At 44.9% G+C, this 23,055-nt stretch overlaps 1 protein-coding gene across 5 annotated transcripts in view; it reads right to left on the bottom strand.

Moving 5' to 3' along the window:
* ttc28 (tetratricopeptide repeat domain 28) overlaps positions 1-23,055 on the bottom strand; it is an 859,201-nt gene that overhangs the window by 34,226 nt on the left and 801,920 nt on the right. For all 5 annotated transcript variants that reach the window (XM_085961472.1, XM_085961475.1, XM_085961474.1 and 2 more), the window contains 2 exons: positions 9,188-9,419; positions 1,792-1,868 (listed from right to left, as the gene is read on the bottom strand). In XM_085961472.1, the coding sequence (XP_085817598.1) occupies positions 1,792-1,868; positions 9,188-9,419 (309 nt within the window). The remainder of the gene's footprint in view (positions 1-1,791; positions 1,869-9,187; positions 9,420-23,055) is intronic.

The raw sequence follows: 23,055 nt of genomic DNA, 5'->3' as shown, positions 1-23,055 counted from the left end.
TCTCCTCATCCTTCGATGCCCTTCCCAAAAGGTGCGTCCAGATAGAGAGTGCTGGCAGGCTATTCATTGGTGGGAGTTATCGAGGCTGAGCTTGATACTGTCCTCACCTGAAGTTCCTCGATGCACACTTGCCTTCAGGTCTCACTGGATAGTGATCAGGGGGGAGGATCCTTATTTCATTTTTCATCTCCCTAGTGCCCTGCTGCTGCCTGGCTGAGCTCGACTAACTTGTTACAGAGCAGAGCTTGAGTTCTACAAATGGAATATTTTCACTCACATACCACATTACAATATATACTGGATTTTTTTTGAGCTTCAATTTTATTCATTGAACACATTATTGAATATGGACTTAACCACTGCAGGTGTTTAAGAGATTAAATCAGAATTTGAGAAATATCTGCTGTTGACAGTCGGTTACAGAAAAACTCTGTACTAACGTCACCATTCGTCTCTTGGGACTCTGCAGCAGACAAGGTGTTTACAAGGCTTCCTGCTTCAACAAGATCAGAGAACTTGATGAATTCAGAGTGCAGTGTTCAAGAATACCTCTCACCTTTAGAACCCTTTCATTAGACACCGGGGGCAGTATTACACGCCCAGCTCTCGAAAGGGGTGATGCCACTAATCCAGCTCTAAAAGTTCAGTGTTGCTGCATTTGTGTGGGTTTTTTCCAAGCAAGCGCTTCCTGAAAATGTCAGGAAAATCCCACTGCTAAAACTTAACTGAAACACAGATCACGTTGGCCGCTGTAGGGCAGGCCCCCTGGAGTAAATGCGCGTGGCTTGCTTTGCATCCTTACCAAGTATCTGGCAATTGACTTTGCCAGACAATAATAGCTTTTTGGAAGGGAAGGAGAAATGTTGCCTCAGTCCCTGTGATTTTTTAAAAATTTGGTGACAATTTATTTAAACCATGAGTATCTGCAGATCACGGGCCGTGCATCATTAAACAGGATCTGCTCATTATACGATGGATTCAACAGTTTACCTGCTTCGTGATTCTGTTGTAACAGGCTATCTGCTCATCTTACAAATGTTACATTATTCAGAGGTCAGGAGCTCCTGACACTTTGCCAGGACTTCAAGTGAACTCTTGTATTTGGCCCTCACCGTACTTCAAAAAAAAAATCTTTCCTCAGTTTTCCGGTGTTCTCCTTCTCCAGTACATTATATACTCCTCAGTCAAGAGAGTGCAATAGTTTTTTAACTGCTTACTGTTGGCATCAATGTTGTTTCCCAGTTGTCCAATCACTATTTTAAGCCACAATCGCCCCTCCCCTCCCATCCCCAACAACGGCAGTAACAGATCAAGCTGAGGTTGGTGACACCAACCCACCTTCTTCTTTGTCAACAGCTATCGAGACTGGGAACTGTACTCGGGTTTCCCGGGTGCCATTAGACTCAGCATTCGAATACTGCAGCTAGCAGGCTGCTCGTCTGCCCTTGAACCTTTTCACCATGTCCATCATACTCTAATTTTTACTACTTCACAACAAATTTATTACACATTTTATCAAAGGTCACTCTCTGGCAAAATACATTTGTTCTGAGAATGAAAATAAATCAAATTAATAGCCATTTAATCGCTGCCATTTCAGCCCCTTCCCAAAAAGCTTACATAAATTAATTATGTCATGCATTTAATTAGGAGGAAATTATTAGAATCTACAACACAAGTCCAAATTCAAAGCACATCGCTGTGTCCTGGAGAGCTGAAATGACATGACATGGAGTGCAGCATCACAACCTACTTTCCGCGCTGAATCTAGAGGACGACGTTTGTACTCACCCGATTAATAAGCTGTTCTCCCGTCTCTGAAGCGGTGATAAGTTTGCAGAGAGCCTGTAGTGCAGCATGGGGTAACCCTTTAACACAAGGAAAACAGTGTGACATGTACATACAGTTCAGAAAAATACAGCCTGTAAATACCACCCTCTATAAATACAGTGACATACATTGTATAAAGACAATGGCTTATGGGACATATGTAAACAGTGACATTATATATAAACACCAATATACATGCAGACATAGGCACACATATAAACACGCAAGATTATGTAACTTTAGAATAATATTCAAACCTTATGTATGCAAGTACTTCATGTACCTTACGCTTCATATGTCGCAACAGCTTACCTGCTCACATTATGGCATTCATTTGCAGTGTACAGAAAAAAAAACTTTCCAGGAACAAAAATACCAGAGCCACAAGGTCTTTAGGCTCCTAATTGACTTTCCCTCAAACAAAACCAGGGTTCTGATCTCCAGTCTGAGTAGCAATTAACCTTCAAATGAACTCATTGTGTTGAATTAATATTAATTAGACGTTATAGCCTAAAAGGGACACATGCCTACACTCGAGCAGCAGAATAATACTGTGTTTTATATGGTATAATGTTCCTGTCCTTATAAACAGCATTGTCGCTGGCTTACCACGAGCAGCACCACAGGAGATTTGCTAATGTATATCCAGCTGTCACTGTGTTTATAGAATGCTGACATATATAAATACAATCTAAGCGCACAGCGACTTATATAGAATAAAGCTATATACATACATAAGCTGTGACTCAGTTGGTAGCACACTCGCCTCTGAGTCAGAAGGTTGTGGGTTCGCAGTCCACAGACTTGAGCACAAAAATCTAGGTCGACACTCCAGTGCAGTGCTGAGGGAGTGCTGCACTGTCAGAGGTGCCGGTGGACGTAAAAGGTCTTATAGCACTACTTCGATGAAGAGCAGGGGAGTTATCCCCGGTGTCCTGGCCAATATTTATCCCTCAATCAACATCACTAAAAACAGATTATCTGGTCATTTATCACATTGCTGTTTGTGGGAGCTTGCTGTGCGCAAACTGGCTGTCATGTTTCCTACATTACATCAGTGACTGCACTTCAAAAAAAAAGAATTTAATTGGCTGTAAAGTGCTTTGGGACGTCTGGTGGTCGTGAAAAGCGCTATATAAATGCAAGTCTTTCTTTCAATAATGAAAATATCTAATGTCATGCATGACGTATAAATATGTCATTATTTAGCGATAAACATATCGACATATAACAATAATAGTATGGTCACCTATATAAAAACAGCATGATAAACAAATGGTAATATATTCTCAAAAGTTTGATGTTCTGTTTTAAAAATATAGAAATGTTATACCATGTAATGCACAATGTACAATTCTGCTAAGGTCATTGATGCAGGATGTGGTCAGACAGCGGTCAGCTATTCCTGGCATGTTTATGGCCATGACCCTTGGCCCACCCAACCCGTGATGTGAGAAGCAGCAGTATTGTTGATTGGTGGGACAGGAAGTACCAAACATTGCAATTGTGCAAAATAACAACAGAAAATGCTGGAAAAACTCAGCAGGCCAGGCAACATCCATGGAGAGAAATTAGAATCAACGTTTCGGGTCTAACCCTTTTTCAAAACTGGAAAGGAAATGAAATAGATCGAAAGGCAGGGCTGGGGAGGGAACAAAAGAAGTAAAGAGACATTAAGAGGTATTCAAAACCAGACGAGATGGTAATAGGACAGTGGAGACAAAAGACGGCTCAGATGAGGTGTGAAGTGTACTGGCAGGATGAGAGACAGCTGCCATGTGGGAGAGAGAAAAAAAAAAGGGGGGGGGAGGGCAAACCCAAAACAAAGGGGTGGAAAAAAAATATATAAGTAAAAATGTAATAGGGGCCGAGGTTATGATCTGAAATTGTTGAACTCGATATTGAGTCCGGAAGGCTGCAAAGTGCCTAATCGGAAGATGAGGTGCTGTTCCTCGAGTTTACGTTGAGCTTCCGTGGAACAATGCAAGAGGCCAAGGACGGTGAGGTCTGAGTGGGAATGGAGCGGTTAATTAAAATGACAGGCGACCGGAAACTCAGGGTCACCCTTACGGACTGAACAGAGGTGTTCCGCAAAGCGGTCACCCAATCTGCGTTTGATCTCCCCAATGTAGAGGAGACCGCATCGTGAGCAGCGAATACAGTACACTAGATTGCAAGAAGTACAAGTAAATCGCTGTTTCACCTGGAAGGGGTGTTTGGGGCCCTAGACAGTGGGAAGGGGGGAGGTATAAGGGCAGGTGTTACATCTCCTGCGCTTGCACGGGAAGGTGCCAGGCGAAGGGGAAGGGCTGTTGGGGGTAATAGAGGAGTGGACTAGGATGTCTCGGAGGGAGCGGTCCCTACGGAATGCTGAAAGGGGAGGGGAGGGGAAGATGTGTTTGGTGGTGGGATCACTTTGGAGGTAGTGGAAATGGCGGCGGATGATCCGTCGAATGTGGAGGCTGGTGGGGTGAAAGGTGAGGACAAGGGGAACCCTATCGTGGTTCCGGGAGGGAGGGGCAGGGGTGAGGGCAGAAGTGCGGGAGATAGAACGGACACGGTCGAGGGCCGTGTTAACCACGGTAGAGGGGAATCCTCGGTTGAGGAAAAAGGAAGACGTGTCAGAAGCACTGGTGTGGAAGGTGGCATCGTCGGAGCAGATACGGCGGAGACGGAGAAACTGGGAGAATGGAATAGAGTCCTTACAGGAGGCGGGGTGGGAGGAAGTGTAGTCCAGGTAGCTGTGGGAGCCAGTGGGCTTGTAGTGAATATTGGTCAATAACCTATCCCCAGAGATGGAGACGGAGAAGTCGAGGAAGGGAAGGGAAGAGTCAGAGATGAACCATGTGAAGGTGAGGGAAGGGTGGAAATTGGAGGCAAAGTGAATTAAATTGTCTAGTTCGGGGTGAGAGCAGGAAACGGCACCGATACAGTCATCAATGTATCGGAAAAAGAGGTGAGGGAGGGGACCTGAGTAGGACTGGAACAAAGAGTGTTCCACATATCGCACGAAAAGGCAGGCATAGCTAGGACCCATGCGGGTACCCATAGCAACACCTTTGATTTGGAGGAAATGAGTGGAGTTAAAGGAGAAGTTTTTCAATGTGAGAGCATGTTCAGCCAGGCGGAGGAGGGTAGTGGTGGATGGGGACTGGTCGGGCCTCTGTTCAAGGATTGTGCTTATGCATAATTGAGTGTGGGAGAAGCAAAAGGACACTAGGCTCTGGTAGGACTGAGAGAGGATCATCTGGATTTGGGAATAGTGCAAGGAGAGTTCTCTGAGAGGTGGTGGGATCTGGGAGCCGGTTTCCAAGGTGTGGGTTGAAGCGCAGTTCTGTGCTTTTTGGAAAAGTTCTGGAGGGTCCAAGGAGGATTAGGGATAATGGTGTTTTGGGTGTCCATGAGTATGAGAGTAACAGGAGGCCTCTTGCAAGGTTTAGGAGTACTGCGAATGGTATTTCAGGAGTATGGAAGTGGAGGGAGGGTGGTCGTGTGATCTGAAAGAATTGGGAGAAGGATGGAATCGTTTGGAAGCAGCAGTGGAGGTGCCAGAATCTGGGGGAATTGGAAAAGGGGCATCAGTGGGGTTGGGAGTGCCAGGGTCTGAGACTATTGCAGATGGGTCCTGGGATCTGGGAGCAGGGGTGGGCGGGGGGTGATCACAGATTGCTGGGATACTTTGAAGGGGAGATCCGTTCAGACGAGCGACCCGGCAAGAAGGGAGACAAGCAGGTATGGGCGGGTGAGAAAGGAAGCAGCAGCAGTTGGAATGGTTGATAACAGTGCCTCGAGGAAATGGGAGTTTGAATGGCCACAGCGGTAGTCTGTCAAAGGGAAAGAATTAATCAATAACAGTTAAGTAAAATAAATTGGGCTTAAAAATGGTAACTTTAAGCGTGACAGAACAATGCTGACAGAAAAGAGTGACAAGAAAGATTTACAGGAAGCAAGTATTATACTTTCAGGAAATATGCACCATACATTAGACTTAAGAACATAAGAAATAGGAGCAGGAGTAGGCCACTTGGCCCCTTGAGCCTGCTCCGCCATTCAATAAGATCATGGCTGATCTTCGACCTCAACTCCACTTTACTGCACTATCCCCATATCCCTTGATTGCCTTAATATTCAATTAATAATACTTATTACAATAGAGCAGCATATAGAAATACTGTGGCATATAGAAACAGAGCAAAATATGTATGAGAAAGATGTAGAAACACAGCGACATATAAATATGGCAATCTACCGAAACACAGCAGAATGCAGAAACAGTGACAAATCGCAGCATATGGAAACATGGCACCTCGTACATTAGCACAGCGACATGGCAAAACAATACATAAAACAGCAATTCACAAACATGGCAAAAATAAATATGGCAGCATACAGAAATAATGATGTATGTAAAGAAGATGGATGAACAGTGGCATTAGAAACAGAGCAAAATGTACAGCAACATATATACTTGGCAGCCTGTGACAAATACAACAGTGACACATGTAAATACAACATACATAAACACGATGATGTATATAAGCCTGGCGACATATATAAACATGACGACATACACAAATGCAACATTATATACAAATATGGTGATAAAAAAACACGGTAATATACAAACAGCGATACAAAAGAATTACAATGCGGTGATGAATATGTAGAAGACAAGCTGATATAAAAACACTGTAATTTATATAAATATGGTTATATCAAAAAGCATGGCGATATATTAAACACAGAGACATGCAGAAGAACAGCCCGCTTGCTTTTATCATCTATCTTTTTTGTTACATCAGTTCTCTTTCTTTCTTCCTTGGGTGTGGATGAGATATTTCTGTCTCCCACAGTCTCAGTTGGCTATAAGAGTGATAGATTGATCTCTAGATTGCTCAAGAACTGTCAGTCCTGCTACACTGACAGGACACAGCAGGCCGCAGGCACACTTCGAACATAGAATCAGCCAGCTAAGTAAGGTTTTATTTCATTCCACAAGTTTTGGGGTACAAAAATGTTAAAATGATTCTTTAAAAGTAATATATAGATATAAAAAATATATTAACTGCAATATGATTTTGCAATATGATTCTCCAAAAGGCACTCGTAATGTTATGTTCTGCATTATTGACTGAAATCTTTACACACACCTCATTATTACTTATACTGTGACCTCTAAGGAATCCTCCACTGAAGCAAATTTAAAGCTGCATTTTATATATATACAGGTACATATATATATATATTTAAATTAATCCACTTTTTGAAAGCAAACGTAATGAGGGGAAGCAACTGTCAGGAATGTCACAGTACGAGACAGCTCAATGCATTTATAAATGTATAATACCACTGGGAGCATAATGACTTCACCAACAATCACAAAGGATGGGGTTTATTTTAACATATTATAATTAAAATTAAGTAATTCTATCAAAGAGCACTTTGGGAAATGCAATATACTGGATCAGCCATTCCCCACAGTCAGACTCCAGATCCCTTTACACTGCCTGTTGTTCCTCAATTAAGGCCACTCTGCAACACTCCCCCCAAACCTTAACAATGTGACTATTTGATTTGATTCAGATACAGTAATACAAACATCAATGGTAATTCTAGATCTGTCAAGTTGTCTGTCAGCCATGTGGGTGTGACATGAGCACCTTACCACCAGTGACTAAAATTCTAGCACATAGCCTCCTCTAATGGGTCAGCTCAGTGAACCAGTACAGAGTTTAAGGTATACAGGCTAGGAGGATCCCAGCTTTGATCATAGGTCTGTGATGTTACTTTGATTTCAACTGGATTTGGGGAGCATTACAAGTTAGCCCAGCATGCTTGCATAAGCGAAAGAAAAAAAAAATCAGCTTGTTCCTGATAGCTGTCTAGAAACACCTCACGGGAAATGCATATATGTGGACATTGGGTGATGACAGGGTCAGGCTCACCTGTGAAGCCCCTCCCCACTGTTGAATACCCTGCCAGTATTCACTGACTGGCCTCAAACCTAAAGAAATAGACATTTGGGTAAGGTACCAGAGGGCACCTGTGGAACTGCACCCCACCAAGGAGTTAATGTCTTCAGGAAAGGTGGAGGGAAGAGAGAAAATTGGTGGAAAAAGGAAGAAAAACACACTCTGGGACAACTTTGCAACGCTGACAGAAATTGGGGTTGCTCACATCCATGGCATAGGCAAGGGTCTTGCTGAATTTTGCAATGGTAGCTCCCTTCACTTATTTGAATAGGCTACCAGCACAGGAACAGTCTGCTCAGAAAGCTTGGCTTGTAGCACCTTTGCTGGGGATTTCTTAAAGAGCTGCAGGTTATCATAAAAAAGGAAGGAAGGAGGTTATGGTGGTGGCAGAAGTTTTCTCAATAACACAGTGGAGACATGTGGGCAAAGCCGCTCTGTTTGGTGCTAAAGAGTTGGATGCCCTGATGTAGAAGGTGTCCCAAAGGAGGGTGGCCCTAATTGGCACAGAATGTGACTCCTCTTTAAAAGCACTGGTGTAAAAGCTGCATGGTGGGAGGTTGCCAACTGAGTCAATACAGTTACTCACATCTCTCATACCTGGCTGCAACTGAGAAACAAATTTGCTGCTATCAAGAGCATGGCGAAGGTTAAGGTGTTGTTCAGTTTTCCACGCATTTCTTGTGACGGCCATCATGGCACAAGTTGGGAACCTTTACACCCACTGGGAGGTAACCCCTACTGACTTTTCATCCATCGTATTGGGGTTCAAATTCAGCCCAGTCCAGCAGATGGAAATCTCCCATTTCTGACATGAAATGAATTTGGGGCAATCTCAACTCAGTTGTTAGTTGCCATACATAAGCAGCATAAAACTATCCAAAATTTGGCAAAATTAGTAGTAATCCGCACCACAAGGATAGTTCGTGTTGCAAATGGAATTGTCACAAGGGGACTGGAGGAGGTGCGGCAGAGGGGGATTTCATAAGCATCTTATCTGTGCTACACATGACCTGAGAGTGCTTGATGGGGAAATGTACAGGAAAGCTTTTCCCTGCATCTAAGCTATGCTGTATCTGACCTTGGAGTGTTTGATGGGAACACTGTTCCTTTAAGGGTGCACTGTTTAATGTTATGAATGCCATGCAATTTAAACTATTTAGACTCTTTTGGAAATATAGTGACATGCATGTCAAGTCATTTTTTTATTGTAAAATTGTTCTTCATCTTTTAAGTTGTATAGCGCAATTTTAAAAAATATTCACAAATGCGGGCAATCTGAAATGGAAACAGAAAATTCTGGAAATGCAGAGCAGGGTCTGCCAGCTGAAAGAGAAAGGACAGGTTAACGCATCGGGTGAAACCTCAATGCAGAGTGCCGTCATTACCTAGAAGCGACTGGAGCGTGGTGCTGCACTGTTGAAGCCGATCTCCAGGGTCTGACACTGGAAAGAAGACGGCTGCTGGAAGTCCACTGGCCGGAGGATCGAGCCGGAATCCGACTGCCGTGAGAAGCGACTGCCAGCCTGGCACACCACCCACTTTGTTCTCTACACTGTGCTGGGAGGTGTACATGGAATTCCGTTGGCCATTCTGTATTCGCTGGAGTGACTTCTCCACCTGAGGTAATAAAATCAGAACTGACTTTCCGTTTCTCAAACAAGTTCAACCATGTTACTTAGTGCCAGAATCCCCGAGACTATGTGACACTAAAAAATAATGGCCTTGAAATTATGCTCTGCGACATCATTTTATATTAAATGGGTCAATTAAAATAGCAGAAACTCATATAATTGTGTTAAATGTTTGTACTCTAATAATCACATGGCACAATTTCAAAGCAGAACTTATGGGGCACCATTTTCTAAATTTACAATACGTGGAGCAACACTCCCAATGCCTACCAAACCAACTAGACATAAATGGGTGAAGGTGGCACTGGAGATCTAAACTGTGGCATGGAAGACCAAAACATGGCCCTGCACAGTCAAGCACCCAAGCAGGGGGTTGATTTCCCTTTGGCGAAAAGTAGTCAAAATGCAGAAGGTAAATTTTCCCTTATTGCTATTTCTATTGAAATCATGAGTCCATTCTTTTTAGAACGGTTTAATGAGCTTGCGAGAAATAATCAAATGCAATCTTCCTACACAACGAGTTCCTAACCCCTACCGTGCTGACATAAGAAGATGAAGCACTCCTTATACAAGATGGGAGGGAGTCACGACAGAACTGCTGCAAATGCAACGTATCCAGCAGCGACCTATAGTGTGGCATTGGCCATGGCTTGGGAGCAACTCTGCAGCCTGGTTTCTTGCCTGTAGAAGATGTGTGCTTGAGGACATTGCACAAGAAGGGAGAGATAATAAATGAAAAAGAAAATTGCTTTTGTATGTAAGTGGGCTCAGCAGCCTTACGCTGAGCACTTCTGTCAACCTGCTGCCTGACCTCCTTTCCCAGGCAGGAGAGCAGGCAGAGCGTGTGCGCAATCAGGTTTGTTGCTCCAACTGCTTTATTAGAAACAGGGTGATGGGGCTGTACCAATAGTTAAAAAAAATTATATACAAGAGACATTTCTTCCAGAAGGATAACCACACATTCTACACATTATAAACATTTGTTAAAAAAGTCATTTAAAAACAAGGCACGCTGTTCCTTTTATAATCCCCAACTCATTCATGAAATATGATTTCATAAGTATAAGCATTTTATGTCAGCTTTAGATCTAGGTAGAGTACAGCCATTTGTTACAATCATGCTAACAATAATTAGAATGACTTAACAGTCTATCATCTCCAATTATGCCTCTCTATCTCACTGCAGTTCCGCATAATTTCCTATTTAACAACAACAACAACAACTTGTACTTTCATGTAATGGAACATCTCCAGGTGACTTACATGGGTTTGAGAGACTCAAGCAAGAAGAACAAGACTAATTAGAGGAGGTGGTCAAAGGCATGGTCAGAAAGGTAGGTTTTGAGAAGGTGTTTGAACGTGGAAGGAGAGGGAACAAAGCAGAGTAGTTTAAGGTAAGAATTTCAAAATGCTGACATGATGGCTGCAGGATTTGCCACTGATAATGGATCACAGTAGCCCAGAACTGAGTGAGCAGGGGATACAGGGGAGGAGCACAGGTCTGGAGAAGATTACAGAGGTAGGATGTGACAGGGTCACACAAAGACTCCTAAGCAGGGGCATTGAAATGTTACATATATTTTTTTTTTCTCTGCCTTCCAATTTCCTGTCTTCTCCCCTTACACCTTTCTGCCTGAGTGGCCATTCTGTGTGAGTCTAAGCAGCGAGTCATTATGGGCTAGTCCAATCCTAGCTTCACTTGCCACCCACACATGTTTGCAACCATCTTCATCCAGAAGTGCCGAATGGATGATCCCTATCGGCCTACTCCTGAGGTCCCCACCATCACAGAAGCCAGTCTTCAGTCAATTCGATTCACTCCACGTGATATCAAGAAACGGCTGAGTGCACTGGATACAGCAAAGGCTGTGGGCCCCGACAACATCCCGGCTATTGTGCTGATGACTTGTGCTCCAGAACTAGCCGTGCCTCTAGCCAAGCTGTTCCAATACAACTACAACACTGGCATCTATCCGACAATGTGGAAAACTGCCCAGGTATGTCCTGTCCACAAAAAGCAGGAAAAATCCAACCCGGCCAATTACCACCCCATCAGTCTACTCTCAATCATCAGCAAAGTGATGAAAGGTGTCATCAACAGTGCTATTAAGCAGCACTTACTCACCAATAACCTGCTCAAGGATGTCCAGTTTGGCTTCCGACCTCATTACAGCCTTGGTCCAAACATGGACAAAGGAGCTGAATTCCAGAGGTGAGGTGACAGTGATTCCCTTGACATCAAGGCAGCATTTGACCAAGTGTGGCATCAAGGAGCCCTAGTAAAACTGAAGTCAATGGGAATCGGGGGGAAAATGCTCCACTGGCTGGAGTCATACCTAGCACAAAGGAAGTTGGTTGTGGTGGTTGAAGGTCAATCATCCCAGCCCCAGGACATTGTTGCTTGAGTTCCTCACGGCAGTGTCCTCGGCCCAACCATCTTCAGCTGCTTCATCAATGACCTTCCCTCCAACATAAGGTCAGAAATGGGGATGTTCGCTGATGTTCGCACAGTGTTCAGCGCCATTCAGATAATGAAGCAGTCCATGCCCGCATGCAACAAGACCTGGACTACGTTCAGGCTTGGACTGATAAGTGGCAGGTAACATTCACGCCACAGAAGTGCCAGGCAATGACTATCTCCAATAAGCGAGAATCTAACCACCGCCCCATGACATTCAATGGTATTACCATCGCCGAATCCCCCACCATCAACATCCTGGGGATCACCATTGACCAGAAACTTAACTGGACCAGCCACATAAATACTGTGGCAACAAGAGCAGGTCAGAGGCTAGGTATTCTGCGGCGGGGGTGTCACCACCTGGCTCCCCAAAGCCTTTCCACCATCTACATGTAACCCCTTCACGGTTCTCTAGATATATGTGAGATGTGGTCTCTGTTGTAGACAGTATTCTATAATCCAGTAAGGAGATCACTACTACAATGGCTTAATTCTAATTATCTTACTTTATAGTTTTAACGTCAGACAGTATAAGAAGATTACGGGTCAATGACCTAAATTAGACATTTGCATACATTAGAATGAATCTAGACATAATAAACATACATTCTCCATTTATATGGATTCAAAGGAGAATCTGTCCCTGTATCCAAATTCGAGTGCACTCTTTCGTTGGCGTGCTTAAGTTGGAGCTCATGGTATGTATAATGTCTGCAAGACTTACGACTCCGAACCCCTTCGTTGAATTCTCTTCACGATCACTGAATCCCACTTTGAGTTCTGGATGCAGAGCTACTAATACGAAGGGCGGCGGCCGAGATTGGAAGCCCGGGACGGGATGCGGCAGCCATTTGCCTCCCGAGCCCTCTTTTCAGAGCTCCTGCCCTCTTTTCTTCCAGTCGCTCCTTTCTTCCCGCTCGAAAAACCCGACTCCACCCCTTCCTCCTGGGGTTTCTGCCTGGAGACTGCGCAGCTTCACTGTCTGCAACAGTTGATACTGGTGCAGAATTATGGAAAGTCTGCTCTTAGTCACATTGTGTCCTTAAAAGTTCTTGCCGTACCATCACATGGGCAACTTTAACCCAGGGATTTATAACAATGATAATACAGTGTCTAAGTTAAAGATTGATAACCATACTTAGCGTACATAACATTTCCAGTGGGTATTACACTCCCCCCCTACCAAATATAGGCATGTCCCCATGACTAATGAACTTTACACATAAGTGGTTGCATGCTTCCCAACCATGTATAAAGGGAGGTAACATATCGAACCGCAGGGGCTATCATTACACTTGGCACTCCGAGTGTACTGTATGTCAATCTTTCAGGAACCTTCTTAACTCGCTGTGAGCTCCTTATTTCGGATACCCGGTCTTCAGTTCCTTCAACTACGTTGGAGGCGTTGGTTCCTTTGTTATCATGCCTTTCAGTCTCTTTTATCTCCTTCTCGGAAGCATCTGGTTCTTCCCAGACCATATCCAAGTCTGAGCTAAATGGTTCAGACAATTCATCCAGATTCTGTCTTATGCGTCGTTCTGGGAGGTCGTACCATAGATCCCATTCTTCATCTTCCGACTCATCAGGTTCCTCATGATCCACACACTGTGTCATGGGTTTTCTGTCTTCTGGAACAAAGTTTTCCTGGTTTCTCGTTTTTTTCCTTCTTCTTCTCTGCAGGGTTCTCCTACTAGGTGTTGGCTCATTATCCGCTGGCGGATCCAGACGCACTTGCTGTCCCAATGGCAGGATATGATTCCGGTGCAGTATTTTTATGGGTCCATTCCCACCTGCAGGTTTTAGCCGAAACACAGGTAGTTGTGACATTTGACTTTCAACAATGTAAGGTGTAGAAGCCCAGCGGTCTGCTAACTTATGTTTCCCTTGAAGTCCTAGGTTCCGTATGAGAACTCGGTCACCAGGCATGAGTTGGGAAAAACGGATCTTCTGGTCATACCTCTGCTTATTTCCTTTATTCTGTTTGGCAGAAACAGACTCAGCAAGTTCATAAGCAGCTTGCAATTCCTTTCTCATGTCAGATACATACTTGAGGTAAGTTCTCTGTGATGTGCCATCACTGGATACTCCGAAACACAAATCCACCGGCATCCTCGCTTCATGTCCAAACATGAGGTAGTACGGTGAAAAACCAGTAGCATCATTTCGGGTACAATTATAAGAATGAACAAGATGTCCAATGTGCCGACTCCACTTGTTCTTTCGCTTTGAATCCAGCGTTCCAAGCATGTCTAACAAAGTACGGTTAAACCGCTCAGGTTGAGGATCTCCCTGAGGATGGTATGGAGTTGTTCTTGACTTCTCAATCCCGAGCATGGACAACAGCTCATGTATAAGTCTACTTTCAAAGTCTCTACCTTGATCACCGTGTATTCGCTTTGGCAGTCCATAGTGGATGAAGTATTTCTCCCACAACACTTTGGCAACGGTGGATGCTTTCTGATCCTTTGTGGGAAAAGCTTGGGCGTAGCGAGTATAATGATCTGTAATGACCAAGACATTTGCGGTATTGCTGGAATCGGGTTCGATGGACAGAAAATCCATACAGACAAGGTCTAGAGGTCCATCACTTTGCATGTGAAACAGAGGAGCAACTCTTTTAGGTAAAGTCTTTCTCTGGACACAACGTGCACAGGACTTGCAGAACTCCTCAACCGCAGACTTCATACGCGGCCAATAGAATCTGTCCTTGACCAACCCATAGGTCTTATCTACTCCCAGATGACCTGCGTCATCATGCAAAGACTTCATCACTATTTCCCTGTACTTTTCAGGCAGGACCAACTGTGAATGACATGGTTTAGTGAGTGGGTGAGTGATTCTACACAACACTCCCTCTTTAATTTCCAAGTGGTCCCATTCTCTTAGGAGCAGATGACAGTCAGGATGTTTTGATTTGTCGATCAGTGTAATATCACCCAGACGGAGAGCTGAAAACACCTCATGAATACAGGGATCCTCCTGTTGTGCTTTGGATATTTCAGATGAACACAACATGGGTAACTTTTGTACATCCAAACTGGAAAGGTTGCAAAATGCCTGGGGAACAGCATGCATTGACGCTCCCAAGTGGTCAATCTCTCGGGCATGAAATGAATTCTTTGGTCCAGATACCACGGACATCTGACACATTACTTTCACATCTGCTGAAGCAACATCTTTCCATTCTGGTTTCTGGTAGTGTGGGCGACGAGACAGAGCATCTGCGTCAATGTTCTGGTTCCCAGGTCTGTACCGGAGACTAAAGTCGTAAGCAGATAGTGCAGCAAGCCAGCGGTGGCCGGTGGCATCAAGTTTTGCCGAAGTCAACACATAGGTTAATGGATTATTGTCTGTCCTCACTTCAAACTTTGCTCCATACAGATAATCCTGCAGCTTATCCACCACCCCCCACTTCAACGCCAAGAATTCTAGCTTATGAGCTGGGTAGTTACGCTCTGATGGCGTAAGACTGCGACTGATGAACGCTACGGGTCTCAGCGTTGCTCCTTGGTCCTGATACAACACACCACCCAACCCTTCTTGACTGGCATCCACGTGTAGCACATATGGCAGCTGTGGGTTTGCAAAAGCCAACACGGGGGCTTGAGTAAGACTTTGCTTTAAGGTGTGGAAGGCCTCTTCGCATTTCTCATCCCATCTAACACCAAAAGGCTCAGAGGGTTTGAAGTAGTCCTTGTTCTCTTTACCTTTAGCCTTTTTCTTCCTCTCGGCTGGTGGGAGGTAACCAGCCAGCAGCTGATTCAGAGGATGGGCCACTTTGGAGTAATCCTGCACAAAGCGCCTGTAATATCCGCAGAACCCAAGAAATGACCGCAAGGCAGTCACTGTGTTCGGTTTGGGCCATGTGGTAACAGCTTCGATCTTGGATGGATCTGTGGCTACTCCATCCTGTGATACAATATGCCCCACATAGGACACGGATGTTTGGCAAAACTGACACTTGTCCAATGATAGCTTGAGACCTTCATCCTCCAGGCGACCAAGCACTTTCAGCAACCGAGCTTCGTGTTCTTCAAGGGTTGCCCCAAACACAATGATATCATCCAAGTACACCAATACTTCGAGCAAGTTCATGTCCCCAACTGTTTGTTCCATTATTCTTTGAAAAGTTGCTGGAGCGCCTGAAACTCCCTGTGGCATCCTTTCAAATTGGTAGAACCCAACTGGACATATAAAGGCTGTCTTTTCTTTGTCCGATTCACTCATCAGTATTTGGTAGTATCCACTTCTGAGATCCAACACACTGAACCACTTGCTTCCATTAAGACAAGCCAGTGCATCCTCAATTCTTGGAACGATGTATTGGTCGGGAATAGTACGTCTGTTAAGCGTCCTAAAGGCCACACATATCCGAATCTTTCCGTTCTTTTTCCTCATCACCACTATAGGAGATGCATAAGGACTCCTGGACTCGGTAATGATCTCAGCTTCTTTCAACTGCAACAGGTGCTGTCTCACTGCTTCGATGTCAGCTGGTGCCAGCCGTCGAGACCTCTCCCGAAAGGGTTTATCCTCGGTAATTCTGATAGAATGGCGAGTACTCTTACTACAACCAACATCAAATTCATGAGTAGAGAAAACTCCTCTCCGCTCCATCATCTTCCTGACTAATCGGTCCTTCCATTCTTTAGGAACGAATGAATCTCCAAAGTTGAAGGAGGAGGGTGTCAGATCTCCAGTTAACTTTGGACTCTTCCTTCACATGTGACGACAGTACATTTACAGGAAACAGATGCGCAATCGGCATTCCTTTCCTCAATGTGATTCCTTTGCCTGACATATTCCGCACGGTCACTGTAACTCTCCTTGACATCACAGCTGTCGGGGTCTGCAACTCTGGTCTCACCAGAAGCTCATTTGGAAACCGTGACTCTTCTGCAGGATCATCAGGTGACTCTACCAGAATGGCTTCAGTACCTGGCGTTCCAGGGAATTTTGGTATCCCAGGGATTCTAGCCACTCCTCCAGGACGCAGGGTGATAGGTTTGGCTCGAACGTACCACACAGTTCCTCTTTTGCTATCATCTACGTCGGAAGAAAGTTCAGGCAGTTTCTCAAAAGCCTTTTTGAAAACAGGGTGACTGTGTCTGGTGCTCAAGAAGTTTTCACCTCCCTGCTCTTTGCAGCTTGTCAGGAGTCGTCTCACTATGGGTGTATTACTGCCAACCAGTATGGAAACCTCACCTTTCACCATGGGGTCAGGGCAAACCAACACAAGTGCATCAATGGTCTCAGTGGTCCCTACATCAGCTTCCAAGAACTCCAACCTCAGCGACAAATAGCCATCATATGGGTAATCAGCAGGACTAAGGCCCCAGATCTGCAGAAGACTGATTGGGGTTAACGGCAAATGCATCAGGTATCGGTCATAGAAGGATCTGTACAGTATGGTAACCTGAGAACCCGTGTCGAGGACAGCTTTAGTATAAATGCCTTCAATCTGTATTGATACAGCAGAACTCGGCCCTACTAAACCTTCAGGTATGATGTCTTTCATATCCCCTCGTCCGTTATTGCACTTAGCGGAACGTGTCTTAACTACAGGGACAGCAGGCCGTTCCGTTACTGTGCCCCTTTGTAGTTTCCCGACTTCTTGGTAAGTTTTATGAGACGGTCATTTACTTTTTTTAGATTTTCCTCACCTCTACATTCTCGCTTTAAATGTCCATCCTTTCCACAGTTATAACAAAAGACTCGAGGTCTATCTCCTTCATGGGGATATCCTTTAGAGGAATCATTCATTTTGCTGTTAGACTTCGCAGGGTGTTCAACCTTTTGCACCCGTGCGTCATCCCTTTCTGTGTTGGGCTTAGACCAAAAATATGCCATCTCAGCTCTCATGACATTTATTTCCTTCTTCAGCTGTTCCATCTCAGGGTTGACATCACCCTTAGGAGTAGGAACTGTAACAGGAGTCACAAGCTTGGACATCACAGCACTCTTTGCTACATTCCGGGCCTGAAGCATATCCTCCTCCTCTCTGACTTCCCTTAGCAGCTCAGTGAAGGTAGGTGGATCTCGCAACTTATGGGTCATGCGTATGCGAAGAGCAGTCACGTCTTCGAGCAATGCACCTCGCACAACCTGTTCAATGCGGAACCGATTCATTTCAGGCAACTCAATCCCTCTTTTCCATAACATACAATGCAGCAGTTTGTCTATTCTCAGCAGATAACTGGACAGCTTCTCTCCCTCACACTGGAATGTGCTTCTGAATCTGACCATCAAATCTGAAATGGTTTCAGTAGTTCCAAAGGCAGTTTCTAGAGCCTGCATGTAGTCAAAGGAAGTAGCAGAGGTGTTCTGCACCTTTAAGAATCTTACAATGTCAGCAGCAGGACCCTTAAGGCTTTCTACTATTCTCTGCCTCTTCACATTGTCACTGCACTGCCATTCCTCTAGCAGAGGCAGGGTCTGCTCAGCCCAGGCGTCGTACTCCTCTTCCCCACTGGGAGTTGGTCTCACTCCTGAGAACATACGGAGCTTACGGTATCCCTGAGCCTCAAAGGGCAGATTGGTGCATTTATCCACCAGAGAACTAATGGCACTGACCAACTGAGTGTTCATATCCAGGGCCGAAGGACCTATCAGACCTTTGACATCAGCAACAGTCTTTCCTTCTTGTCTCAAGAATGACAACAACTTGGTCTGAACCCCTTCTTCTTCCTTAGTAGTAATAGGGACAAACTGAACTGGCCAGGGACCAGCCTCTTCAGAAAGCCCAACTGCCTCAGGTAAACCATGATCTCTCAGGTTCTCTGAATCAACACAAACTGCTTCTTGGTAGCTGTATCCAAGCAGCGCTCAACTATCCTAACCTTTCCAAAGGCTTTGACACAATTCAGAGCCCTTAGCAAGACATCATCAGGGTCATTGTTAGCAACACCATTCAGCACAATGGCATGGGTAGTAGCTATCTGCTTCCATTTGCACCAAGCTTCAACCTCAATAACATCCATCTTTTATGCTCAAACAGCCCAGTAGAAACCACTCTCTTAGCAATGAGCATTCAAAACTGTTAGTTTACCGACATAAATAGACCACAATCCCGGACGAGCCCCCAAAATGTAACCCCTTCACGGTTCTCTAGATATATGTGAGATGTGGTCTCTGTTGTAGACAGTATTCTATAGTCCAGTAAGGAGATCACTACTACAATGGCTTAATTCTAATTATCTTACTTTATAGTTTTAACGTCAGACAGTATAAGAAGATTGCGGGTCAATGACCTAAATTAGACATTTGCATACATTAGAATGAATCTAGACATAATAAACATACATTCTCCATTTATATGGATTCAAAGGAGAATCTGTCCCTGTGTCCAAATTCGAGTGCACTCTTTCGTTGGCGCGCTTAAGTTGGAGCTCATGGTATGTATAATGTCTGCAAGACTTACGACTCCGAACCCCTTCGTTGAATTCTCGTCACGATCACTGAATCCCACTTTGAGTTCTGGATGCAGAGCTACTAATACGAAGGGCGGCGGCCGAGATTGGAAGCCCGGGACGGGATGCGGCAGCCATTTGCCTCCCGAGCCCTCTTTTCAGAGCTCCTGCCCTCTTTTCTTCCAGTCGCTCCTTTCTTCCCGCTCGAAAAACCCGACTCCACCCCTTCCTCCTGGGGTTTCTGCCTGGAGACTGCGCAGCCTCACTGTCTGCAACAGTTGATGCTGGTGCAGAATTATGGAAAGTCTGCTCTTAGTCACATTGTGTCCTTAAAAGTTCTTGCCGTACCATCACATGGGCAACTTTAACCCAGGGATTTATAACAATGATAATACAGTGTCTAAGTTAAAGATTGATAACCATACTTAGCGTACATAACATTTCCAGTGGGTATTACATACAAGGCACAAGTAAGGAGTGCGATGGAATACTCTCTACTTGTCTGGATGACTGCAGCTCCAACAACACTCAAGAAGCTCGACACCATCCAGGACAAAGCAGCCCGCTTGATTGGCACCCCATCCACCACCTTAAACATTCACTCCCTCCACCACCGGCGTACCGTGGCTGCAGTGTGTACCATCTACAAGATGCACTGCAGCAACTCACCAAGGCTTCTTCGGCAGCACCTCCCAAAACCACGAACTCTTCCACCTAGAAGGACAACAGCAGCAGACGCATGGGAACACCACCCACCACCTCAAAGTTCCCCTCCAAGTCACACACCATCCTGACTTAGAAGTATATCGCCGATCCTTCATCGTCACTGGGTCAAAATCCTGGAACTCCCTCCCTAACAGTAGTATGGGAGTACCTTCACCACATGGACTGCAGAGGTTCAAGAAGGTGGCTCACCACCACCTCCTCAAGGGCAATTAGGGATGGGCAATAAATGCTGGCCTTGCCAGCGACGCCCACATCCCATAAACAAATTTTAAAAATGTGCACTTCTGCAGCTGTCATTAGATAGCATCGGTGAAGAGAGCCCGGTTGTTATTTTTCCCCCTTGCCCAGGAACACCAAGGATATCCCCACTGCAGCACAGGTCAAGGGTGGACTCTGGGACCTCCCTGGTCTGTATGGATTAGTGCTATAACAGATGATACCTGATTTTAGAGGAGAAACTAGAGTTCTTCATTCTTGAAAAGGGATATTTCACAGGAACCCAAGAGAGGTAAATTAGGAAGAGTGGCTGAGACCAGAGCACGAGACTCGTTTTAAGTAACTGCTCGATAATGTAATGTGAAGATGGCAGGGTTGATTTTCTAGAAGGATGAGATCAGATGGGATGAAGGACCTTCAAGATCTGGTCTTTGGATTTGAAGAACTGCACCATGTCTATAAAGTTTAAGGTTTTGCATAATTCAGTTAATAAAGGTCATCTGTTACTGTTACTTGTCATGTAATCATTGTTACATTTGCTCCTAAGCAGCCATTTTAACTCCAGTTTTCCAAGAATGCACTTCAGTCCCCTGCCTTTCCATTCTAGTGATCATCTTTTTACAGGAATTGCTGCACCACCCCCTGCACCCCCGCCGCACTGAGCTGAAAGAGAATGGATAAATTAAATTATACTTTAAACATTCCTGTGAAGGACTCTTCTTAAACCTTGTTTACACATCAGTTAACTATAGGAAATAAGCTGTGGCATTTTTAATTTATACAGCGTAAACAATACTGCATTGGATTCCAAAGATGTAAAGTTTGCATCCAGGACTTTTATGTCAAGTGGCCAAATGGCAACAGGTTGTATGAATCAGTGCAAAGGTCACAACCCCATTTTGCAGTTTATAAAGCCTGTGTAACGATGCAACTTGTGCATAGGAATTTATGGTGGAGTTCACGGTCATATTTTGCTCTTCTGCTTATCTTCCAGCACATAGCGGGTGACATGAATCAGTCATTCATGAAAGAAAGACTTATGAAATAATACTGAGCGGCCTACGGGTGGCGCTGTCCAGGGAGAGTATAAATACTCAGGCACGGGCCCAGCTTGCGCAGGACATCCTTTACAGGAACTAGTGAAGGACACAACTAGACCTCCATGTTGTAAAACAGTTGATTAAAGCTTTGTTTAACGCTTAGACCAAGTGCCTAGTAGTTTTCTTGTCAGCGGGTGTGTCCCTCCCAATGCAGGGTCCATGTGATGAAGATGTTGAAGAATATCAACAGTGAAACTATAACCTTGATTTTGTGAAAATGCAAAAATGTGGTTGAGCTGGCCCATGGTGCAGGCTCATGTTCACCGCCAGTGCACAGGACAGACCCTGACGACTGTTGTGATGGGAGTCCCTCCACCTCATTTAAATGGGCTACTGGCACGTGAAATGCTTGCCTAGAGAGCTTGATCTGTAGCACATTTGGCTGGAGGGTGGTGTAAAATCCAGCAAAGTGGCAGCTCTTAAGGTGCTGCAACTCGCTATTAAAGGGTAAGTTGTGGTGGTGGCGGGGAAAGTGGACTAATTATTCGCAACAGCACTGCAGAGATGTGTGGGCTACATTGCTCCCATTGACGCTGAAGATTTAGAGATTCTGCTGCAGGAGGTGCATCAACAAAAGGGTGGCACCATTTCAGGCTGAGCTGCATGAAGGGAGGACCCCGACCGTCAGTACAATCAACCTTGATCCCTTACACCTGGTTATAACTGAAGAGGTTGGCAGGTTATCGGGAGGAAAGCAAAAGTAAATGTGCTCCTCAGTTTTTCCACACATTTCTTGGCGAAAACCCAAATTGGGAATTACCACACCCTCCGCCCATTTGTACACACTCTTTCATTTTACGAAGGCGGGATGGCATACTTTTCTTGCAAGATGAAAGTTGCAGCAGAAGCAACAGCAAACCGATGTTTAGAGTTCCAGTCCTAGGTGCTCCGCTGGTATTATTTTCAGTGGGGTCAGCAGCCATGGAGAAAAAGTTAGCCATGATCTGTGAAGGGTCATCGTCCAGAGTCACTTCTCATTCCATGGACTGCTGCATAATGAAGGCATCGTGGCCTTTTCCTAGATATTGGACACTGATGTGCATGATGATATTTTTGTGGTCAGATCCCACCTGAACATTAATTGGGCGCAAATCCTTGCAGTTCATGTATGCCATGGGGTTGATATGAGGAGCCCTGATACCCGCATGGGTGCCATCTGTGACACCCGGCACTCAAGAGAAGCCTACCATCCTTTGAAAGCTCTGCTTCTTCCATAGCCGCTGCCTTCTTTCCAAGGTGTAAACACAGTGTTTGTCACTTGTTTGATATAAATGCATACAACAGACTGCTTCATGTGGCAGAGGTCCCCTGCAGTGGTTTTTGGAAGGATCTGGAAACATGAAATTTTCATGCTGTGGTAATTTTTACTTCCTCAGCAACAGCTGTCCCCGTTCCAGATATTGTCTGTAGGTCATCCTGCAGCAGATGTTACAACTCTGACAGCTTCTCCTGTGAGAGAGAGGTGGTGAAGATAGATCTGCCCTAACGTGTCCCAGTACATGTGGAGAAACACAGGTTCTAGGGTAGTGACAGGTGCGGTCAAAGCACCTCAGGTGTCACTGTACCTATTTTGGTGTCCCCTCCTTGAACTTCCTTCGTTATCTCAATCATACAGCGCTTTGCAAACCCCATGGGAATTCCCATCGTCACCACTTTCTATGGTGGTATTTAAATGTCAGTAGCAACCAAGAATAATAAAGGAAAGTATTA

This window comes from Somniosus microcephalus, chromosome 19 (genome assembly GCF_052327205.1).
Source record: "Somniosus microcephalus isolate GS21.2 chromosome 19, FLI_Smic_1.0, whole genome shotgun sequence".
NCBI lineage: Eukaryota > Metazoa > Chordata > Chondrichthyes > Squaliformes > Somniosidae > Somniosus > Somniosus microcephalus.
The sequence above is the reverse complement of the archived record's forward strand: the minus strand, read 5'-3'. Positions and strand labels throughout refer to the sequence as shown.